Below are 9946 nucleotides of genomic sequence, written 5' to 3'. Positions count from 1 at the left end.
CCCCTGCTCACCCCCTTTCCACCCCTTTCCACTCCACTGTTTCACCACAGAGCTACTTACTTCCCGCACCTCAGAGAAAAATTTAATTAAAGTTTAATTTTGTTTGAATCTTTCTGATGCAATTGCAGGCAGGCAGCAGGGCTGAACAGGACCAGGGCCCACCGGGATTTTTCCTGGTGTCCCAATGGGCCAGTCCAACCTTGTTCTAAATGAGCCATCAATTGAATGCAAATCCCTTCCAAAACCCTTGAGAGCAGAACCCTCCAGTGCTATTTTTATCCTCTAGCTTCTGTTTGTTAAATTTACTGGTAAAGTGCTGGAGACAATGTCGTCGCCATATAAATAAATGATGCAGACGATGATGAGATCTGCTCTGGAGAGGGATCATAGGGAAAATGAGAATTGTTATCCACATGATCCATCATTTCAATTATAAATCTTTAGCTGAAAGAAAAATTGAAATAAAGGTTCAGCTTTTCTAGGAAAATGTACTTACAAGAGAGGGCAGAATGGCATTGAATGTCAGCAAGAGGGTCCTGCAATCAGCCGAGGGCTAGAGGTCAATGCAATGTATAGAAAGGAAAGAATGGGCCGCAGCAATGCAATTTCATCTCTATAATGTGGGCTAGGGAAATTTGTGCGTACACAAGGACTGTTTGAAAAGGCAGCTGTTATTGGTAAGAACAAGACATTGCCATGAATGGCTACTAATTAGTTTTAGCAAATGGGTTTTATTTTCTTTTTTTCTCAGATATCAGTGGTTTAACCGTGTGCTTTCTAAACCTAACATTTCCAATCCGCAAGATATAGAATTACCCTACCGAGGCATTTATAGATTGCAAGGGGCTGTCCCAAGTGATAGAAGCTTCTCTTTATTTAAGGGGGAACGCGAATAAATAGTGAGAAAACCAAAAGCTGATACAATGATTGGTGGGCAGAAGAGACGTGTGTTTAGGGTGCAATGGTAGTGGGGGGGTGCTAGGTAGAGACCACTTATGTACCCATTATCAATATATATAGGACATTAAGCATTTTTGCTATAGCACAGACCTCTTCTGCCTGCCTACCCCAAGTTCTGGCCCTTCTGTAACTCAGCACAGATGGCGAAGGGGTATTTATTGCTCTTGTTGCTATTAGGTGGTTGCAGCGCCGGATTTGTATGGGAGAAAAAGTTCAAGATTTTGGCATGCCACCCCCAAATTTGCGCCGCCCTAGGCCCGGGCCATTGTGGCCTTTCCACAAATCCGGGCCTGGGTGGTTGGGATGAACTTGGGGGGGGGTGACAAGTGGAGAAATGACGCAGGCATGAATTGGGCACTTTTAGCTTTTGGCCCAGCACTGTAATGAAGCAAGCGACCCCACTCTTTATAGTATGTACAGAAAGGATATTACATGCACCCTAATACACTGGGCCTAAAGGGTAGAGGGGCACTCACCAGATACTCTTGATATAATTTGTGAAATATACAATTGGGTACTTACCTGATAACCAATATAAATTAAGGAATATATATATTTTTAACATTTTCATGGGTTCACTCACCATGTCATGAGTCTTCACTCCAGCAAACAGATAGACAGAAGCAAGACAGTCACTTAACATTATCCAAATACTGAGTAATTACCAAAAACTTTGTTTAAAAAAAAAGGTTTAAAACACCTTAATGGGGGCGGTTTACTTTTAAACTAACTTTTAGTATGTTATAGAATGGCCAATTCTAAGAAACTTTTCAAATGATCTTCTTTTAAAAAAAATATATATATTTATTTGTTAATTTTTTAATTACAGGTATGGGATCCCTTATCCGGAAACCCATTATCCAGAAAGTTCCAAATTACGGAAAGGCCATCTCTTATAGACTCCATTATAAGTAAATAATTCTAATTTTTAAAAATGATTCCCTTTTCTCTGTAATAATAAAACAGTACCTGTACTTGATCCCAACTAAGATATAATTACCCCTTATTGGGGGCAGAACATCCCTATTGGGTTTATTTAATGGTTAAATGATTCCCTTTTCTCTGTAATAATAAAACAGTACCTGTACTTGATCCCAACTAAGATATAATTACCCCTTATTGGGGGCAGAACAGCCCTATTGGGTTTATTTAATGGTTAAATGATCCCCTTTTCTCTGTAATAATAAAACAGTACCTGTACTTGATCCCAACTAAGATATAATTACCCCTTATTGGGGCAGAACAGCCCTATTGGGTTTATTTAATGGTTAAATGATTTTTAGCAGACTTAAGTTATGGAGATCCAAATTACGGAAAGATCCCTTATCTGGAAAACCCCAGGTCCCAAGCATTCTGGATAATAGGTCCCATACCTGTATTTGCCTCCTTCTTCCAACTATTTGTAGTTGTTAAATGGGGCTCAGTGAACCCGGCACCATCCAATAACGGGTACAAAAGCACACCGGGCAGCCATGGAGTACCATACAACTCAGCTTTTATTCATATCCATAAAACCTGTTTGCGTTCAGGTGAGCCCGGTGCGCTTTGAAGCCGCTATCGGATGATTTGGGTTTGCTCCCTCAGGCTACGGGTTTGGGGCTTTAAGCACCCGGAGTTATTTACTGTATAATTAGTACAGTGAGTTGGCTGCAGCCGTTGCTATGGATGGGCCGGGGTATGTACACTTGGGCCAATACGCGCTTTAGGTATTTCCCTTTGGGTTTCACCCATTCACTTATTGTGTGTAATATTTATGCCAGTTTAGGATAAGAGAATATACATCATATTATTTCATTTATTTGTGTTTATTGATAGTCACTGAGCCCGGCAGCTAAAAACCTATTTCTCTGTGAGGTTTCAGTTTTATTGTGTTGGGTTGGAAACCCACAAACTGTTCCCCCACTTCAGCTTATTCTTCCGCTTCTTCTTCTTCTTCTTAGCCCCCCCATTTTCTTAACACTCCTCCTCCTACAGTTTTAGGGGTACAACACCCAAACTCCCCACACTTCTTCGCCCTATAACGGAGCAGGTTGCTGGTAACCTACCACCCCATCTTTCCTTGTTAACCTACCTCCCCATAATCCCATTAAAGTGCCTCCCCATATTGCCCCATTAACCTACCTCCTCATCTTTCCGTTAGCTTTCTACCCATCTTCCTGTTACCTACCCCTCCAACTTTTTCTGTTAACCAACCTCTCAATATTCCCCCAATCGTCCTGTTACCTACCTCCCCATCTTTCCTGTGAACAAACCTCCCCATCTTTCCCTGTTAACCAACCTCTCCATATCCTTCTGTTAAACTTTCACCCATCTTTCCTATTAAACAACCTCTCTTCCTATTTGAACATACCTCCCCATCTTCCCCTTTAAATGTTAATTCCCATCCTTAACTGTTAACCTTACTACTATAATTCCCCAGTAATATTTCACCCCATCTTTGCCAAATAAACTTCCTAATCATTTTCCCCCATTAACCTACCTTCATCTACCCTTTTAACCAAACTGTCTTCCCCTGTTACCTACCTCCCCTATTTTCCCCTGTTAAAGTACCTTCCAGTCTTCTTTTGTTAACCTACCTCTTCATCATTCCCTGTTGAAGTACCTTCCTGGCTTGTTAAACTATTATTTACATCTTCCTTATTACCGTATCTCCCTGTGCCCCTTTGTTAACCAAATTCCCCATTTTCTCATGTGAATCTACCATTCCCTATTCCTTGCCAAGCACAGTCTGTTCCCCCCAGGCTATATACAGCACAGACTGTTCCCCCCAGGCTATATACAGCACAGTCTGTTCCCCCCAGGCTATATACAGCACAGTCTGTTCCCCCCAGGCTATATACAGCACAGTCTGTTCCCCCAGGCTATATACAGCACAATCTGTTCCCCCCAGGCTATATACAGCACAGTCTGTTCCCCCCAGGCTATATACAGCACAGACTGTTCCCCCCAGGCTATATACAGCACAGTCTGTTCCCCCCAGGCTATATACAGCACAGACTGTTCCCCCCAGGCTATATACAGCACAGACTGTTCCCCCCAGGCTATATACAGCACAGTCTGTTCCCCCCAGGCTATATACAGCACAGTCTGTTCCCCCCAGGCTATATACAGCACAGTCTGTTCCCCCCAGGCTATATACAGCACAGTCTGTTCCCCCCAGGCTATATACAGCACAGACTGTTCCCCCCAGGCTATACACAGCACAGTCTGTTCCCCCCAGGCTATATACAGCACAGACTGTTCCCCCCAGGCTATATACAGCACAGTCTGTTCCCCCCACGCTATATACAGCACAGACTGTTCCCCCCAGGCTATATACAGCACAGACTGTTCCCCCCAGGCTATATACAGCACAGACTGTTCCCCCCAGGCTATATACAGCACAGACTGTTCCCCCCAGGCTATATACAGCACAGACTGTTCCCCCCAGGCTATATACAGCACAGACTGTTCCCCCCAGGCTATATACAGCACAGACTGTTCCCCCCAGGCTATACACAGCACAGTCTGTTCCCCCCAGGCTATATACAGCACAGACTGTTCCCCCCAGGCTATATACAGCACAGTCTGTTCCCCCCAGGCTATATACAGCACAGTCTGTTCCCCCAGGCTATATACAGCACAGACTGTTCCCCCCAGGCTATATACAGCACAGTCTGTTCCCCCCAGGCTATATACAGCACAGACTGTTCCCCCCAGGCTATATACAGCACAGACTGTTCCCCCCAGGCTATATACAGCACAGTCTGTTCCCCCCAGGCTATATACAGCACAGACTGTTCCCCCCAGGCTATATACAGCACAGACTGTTCCCCCCAGGCTATATACAGCACAGACTGTTCCCCCCGGGCTATATACAGCACAGACTGTTCCCCCCAGGCTATATACAGCACAGACTGTTCCCCCCAGGCTATATACAGCACAGACTGTTCCCCCCAGGCTATATACAGCACAGACTGTTCCCCCCAGGCTATATACAGCACAGTCTGTTCCCCCCAGGCTATATACAGCACAGACTTTTCCCCCCAGGCTATATACAGCACAGACTGTTCCCCCCAGGCTATATACAGCACAGACTGTTCCCCCCCAGGCTATATACAGCACAGACTTTTCCCCCCAGGCTATATACAGCACAGACTGTTCCCCCCAGGCTATATACAGCACAGACTGTTCCCCCCAGGCTATATACAGCACAGACTGTTCCCCCCAGGCTATATACAGCACAGACTGTTCCCCCCGGGCAATATACAGCACAGACTGTTCCCCCCAACAGACTCACAACTCTGACAGATACAACTTATTGCTTATTGGATGCATTCTCACACACCCGTTCCATGTTTCCCCTGCCAAATGAGACCTTTAATCCAAGTCCCCCAGTACCCAGAATAAAGACACACACAGCGACTTTGTGGTTAATCTGTGAAGTCACAGCTTTATTGATATTAAAAATTAGGCTTTTTGGTCCTGAAGAAGGCAAAAACCTCTGGGAAGCTTATAGGCCAATCTGCTTCACTAGAGGGAAAATTCCTTCCTGACTCCTTAACGGCAATCGGATTTGCTCCCAGGATCAATGCGCCATATTTCATGAAGGCAAGCAGGGTGAGGAAAGAAGACAGAAATATGGCAGCATACACATAAGCGCAGTTGAGCCGCATGGTGAAGGTTGCATTCCTCTTCATTCCATTGGACCCCAGGCAGCCTGCAGACCCCGGCTCCTGCAGTCTGAGGGATGGAGTAAAGAGGGATGCAAAGTCTACACCAGTGGCTCTTGTATATGAACCATGTCTTAGATAAAGGGGAGGCACCGCTGGTGGAATTGCGGTGGAAGAAAGGAAGGGATAATGGCAGCATACACACAATCACAGGTGAATGCTGCATTCCTCTCCGTTACATTGGATCCCAGGCAGCCTACAGACCCCGGCTTCTGCAGTCACCCAGGCTGAGTAAAAAGGAATGCAGGGAACCCAGAGTGTCTTAAATTTCTGCTTGTGTGTATTAAACCATATTTCTGTCTTCGTGGTGAGTGACAGACAAAGGTGCAAATATACAGCACTGAAATATAGACCAGCGCACTTAGATGAACAGATGGAAAACCAGGTAGAAGGACAGAGAGAAACGCACTTCTACACAAATAAAGCTGATGACAACTTTGTTCCTATGTGGCTATGATGTGCTCCACTCCTGTTGGGTTAGAGTGCGCTGCTCTGTGCCCCGAGGTTGGTGCCGGCCACTTCCCAGTACTGTCTCTGTCACCCCTGCAGGGATATTCAGCTGTCTCCCCTGCTGATCCGCTCCCCAGTATGGTACTGCTTGCCCCTTCTGCCAGCTGTGACTGTGTGTGTCTGTTGTATACGTCCATAGTCTGAGTAACTAAATGTGTGCTTAGGTGACTATGCTGACAAGTGTGTGTAAAAAAGTCTGTCCTGGTGTGTCTGTCCAAGTCCAATGTATGTCCATTGTGTGTGTGTAGGTGTGTGTGTATGTGTGTGTGTAGGTGTGTGTGTGTGTAGGTGTGTGTATGTGTGTGTGTGTAGGTGTGTGTGTGTGTGTATGTGTGCGTGTGTGTGTGTATGTGTGTGTGTGTGTGTATGTGTATGTATGTATGTGTGTGTGTGTGTGTGTATGTATGTGTGTGTGTGTATATATGTGTGTATGTGTGTGTGTGTATGTGTATGTGTACAGATAAAAAGGGTTTGTCAGCTAAATACTTACCTTTTACCTGTTTTTCTGGATGCAGCTGCAGATTTTCCGCCACCTTTCTTCCGGGGGGAGCCTGCTCCTGTCTCCTTAGGTCTCCTTGATGATGTTCCTGGGTGCTGCCCGGCTGGCTCTGTAACTTCAGTGCTTCCGCTGTGAATGGCGGCAGATGCAGAATGCTCCTGAAGCGTCTCTGGAAAGACTCCTGGCAGTAGTTGTTGCAAAAAGTTCTTGTTTGCAGAGACCAGGAGTAGTGTCTTCTCCAAGCATTCCTGCATGAGGTGGGCAGGATAGTCACGGGGCTCCTCTTCATTCGCGGTGTTATATCCGAATATGTTGTCAGCAGCTTTAAGACAGCACTGAGCCAGTAGAGATGGTGCATACTGATGGAAACCATATTGTGTCATGGCCAGTGCTGCGATGCCTCTGGCAGCTGTTAGGGCATTGGCTGCTCTGGTGATGATGCCTGAACACTTCTCGCTAGATGCTCTTATTAGGGAGAAGTGTTCAAGAAAAAAATCAATGGTGGGTCCTTGCAGCCGGTAGTCCAGTTGGCACATAAGGTTCTTCTCCACATATGCAATATAGGCAGGTGTGTAATTAGCATCCCCAAACAGCTCCAGGAAATCCTCTGCTGATGGACGTTTTCTACCCATGATTTTTGTTGCCAAATACAAGCACGTGGCCCCCAGTGGCTTTAGGATGGTCGCTTTCAGTGGCCTCTGGGAGATGTACCTAGCCAGGTAGTTGACAGAAAGGCACAGGGTAGAAAAGTCCAATGAAAAGTGCCTGTGCACCTTAATTAAGATATTAGTGACTTCTTCCCAATTGGTTGGATCTACCTCATGCTGGTTTGCTAGGAAATCCAGTGGTGAGAAGTCCTTCTCCAGCCGTTTGTTGAACAGGTAGGCATCCTCCCCATACTCTTCAAATGTCTGAAGAGCATCTGCCATTACTGTGAAGGTGTTCCACTGGTCCCGTACGGGTGTTGGTTCCTCCGGTACTGGACAACAGGTCCCATGCTGGTCACGCCGATATTTGCTCTTCTTTTGGCTACATCCGGATCTTTTCTCTTCTCTCTTTCTCTTCTTAGAATTAAAAGTCGCCATCACTCTCTCTCTCTCGCTTTCTCTCACATCGCCTGTCTCTCTCCAACGGTCTCTCTCCAACGGTCTCTCTCCAACGGTCTCTCTCCAACGGTCTCTCTCCAACGGTCTCTCTCCAACGGTCTCTCTCATCTGACAGTTGCAAAGCCTTCACAGCTCTTACATGTGCTCAGCAGTGATTGGCTGGACAGCTCTGTCATGGGGAGAACTTGAAGGTGACTTCTAATGGAGGCCACTTTTTGTCTTTTTCTTTTTCTTGTTATAAAATGTTTTAGGATCTGCGGGTCTTGTTGTTGTTTCTCTAATAGGCTTACACTGGGCATCTGTTGGGTATAGAATAGGCAATCCCAAGGTGGCATGATACTCATTCTAACTGGCTACAATGTGGACCAGGTTCTGGTGATTTCTTTCTGTATTTCAAGGTACAGGTATTGGATCCCTTATCTGGAAACATTCTCCCATAGACTGCATTATAAGCAAATAGTTCTAATTTTTAAAAGTGGTTTCCTTTTTCTCTGTAATAATAAAACAGTCCCTGTACTTATCTAGTATAAATAAATTTGAAGCAACTGGACTTGTTTAGTAATCATTGAAGACGTTTCACTACTCATCCGAGCAGCTTCTTCAGTTCAACTGACTGGTATGGGAAGTCCTAGCATATATACTCTTCCACTAATCCAATCACAATGGCACTATGTAACTCTTCAGAAAGGTGACATCTGAAACTCACAGAGGTGTGAATGCTGTGGAGTTACATTGAAAGGATTACCCAAGTATCATGCAACTCTTCAAACAGGTGTTACTTGTTAGAGTTGCATGAATGGATGTGTGAAGAGTTCTGAAACTGCCGGGGTACAGATGTTAGAACAGCATTGTATGTAGCAGACAGATGGTGTCGAAGTCCCCCGCCTCTGTTAAGGGATGGTTTCTCCACTTTGACATGAATGGCCTCTTTTACACCTCTTTCAAACCAGCGGTCTTCTTTGTCCAAAATTTGGACATTGCTATTTTCAAAGGAGTGTCCCTTGTCTTTTAGATGTAGAAAGACAGCAGAGTCCTGGCCTGTAGTGTTCGCCCTCCTATGCTGAGCCATTCGCTTAGACATCCCTTAACAGAGGTGGGGGACTTCGACACCATCTGTCTGCTACATACAATGCTGTTCTAACATCTGTACCCCGGCAGTTTCAGAACTCTTCACACATCCATTCATGCAACTCTAACAAGTAACACCTGTTTGAAGAGTTGCATGATACTTGGGTAATCCTTTCAAAGTAACTCCACAGCATTCACACCTCTGTGAGTTTCAGATGTCACCTTTCTGAAGAGTTACATAGTGCCATTGTGATTGGATTAGTGGAAGAGTATATATGCTAGGACTTCCCATACCAGTCAGTTGAACTGAAGAAGCTGCTCGGATGAGTAGTGAAACGTCTTCAATGATTACTAAACAAGTCCAGTTGCTTCAAATTTATTTATACTAGATATACCATGACCTGGATGAATGAAAATCTTCATAGACAGTCCCTGTACTTGATCCCAACTAAGATATAATTACCCCTTATTGGGGGCAGAACAGTCCTATTGGGTTTATTTAATGGTTAAATGATTCCCTTTTCTCTGTAATAATAAAACAGTACCTGTACTTGATCCCAACTAAGATATAATTACCCCTTATTGGGGCAGAACAGCCCTATTGGGTTTATTTAATGGTTAAATGATTCCCTTTTCTCTGTAATAATAAAACAGTACCTGTACTTGATCCCAACTAAGATATAATTACCCCTTATTGGGGGCAGAACAGCCCTATTGGGTTTATTTAATGGTTAAATGATTCCCTTTTCTCTGTAATAATAAAACAGTACCTGTACTTGATCCCAACTAAGATATAATTACCCCTTATTGATGGCTAAAGGATCCTATTGGGTATAAATGACGTTTAAATTATTTTTAAATAGAGGTATGGAGGTATAAGGTAAGGAGATCCAAATTACGGAAAGATCCCTTATGTGGAAAGCCCTTGGTCCCGAGCATTGTGGATAACAGGCCCGATACCTGTAATAACAACAGACTTGTAGTAACTAAACACATTTCTCCCCCCAGCAAGGAGCTGAGATGTTTTCTGAATTTATTTTCTTTTTGATGTGTCAGGCAGGTTTGGGGAGACGTAGCCTCTTTGAGCCTTA

At 44.6% G+C, this 9946-nt stretch overlaps 1 protein-coding gene across 1 annotated transcript; it reads right to left on the bottom strand.

Annotated features, from left to right (window-relative positions):
- Positions 1 to 282: 282 nt before the first annotated feature.
- Positions 283 to 7895, bottom strand: LOC105946681 (cyclin-O protein B-like). The gene is made up of 2 exons (XM_012958247.1): positions 6673 to 7895; positions 283 to 373 (listed from the first exon to the last, which is right to left on the bottom strand). The coding sequence occupies exons 1-2, from the start codon at positions 7893 to 7895 to the stop codon at positions 283 to 285; spliced, it is 1314 nt and encodes a 437-aa protein (XP_012813701.1).
- Positions 7896 to 9946: the final 2051 nt, after the last annotated feature.

This window comes from Xenopus tropicalis, chromosome 2 (genome assembly GCF_000004195.4).
Source record: "Xenopus tropicalis strain Nigerian chromosome 2, UCB_Xtro_10.0, whole genome shotgun sequence".
Classification (NCBI taxonomy): domain Eukaryota; kingdom Metazoa; phylum Chordata; class Amphibia; order Anura; family Pipidae; genus Xenopus; species Xenopus tropicalis.
This window is presented reverse-complemented; position numbering and strand designations above follow the sequence as displayed.

Excerpts from the sequence above, each read along its gene's own strand:
- LOC105946681 (XM_012958247.1), bottom strand. The coding sequence starts at position 7,895 with ATGAGAGAGACCGTTGGAGAGAGACCGTTGGAGAGAGACCGTTGGAGA. Across the intron at positions 374-6,672 it reads TCCAGAAAAACAGGTAAAAG|AGCAGATCTCATCATCGTCT; the intron begins GTAAGTATTTAG and ends ATCCCTCTCCAG.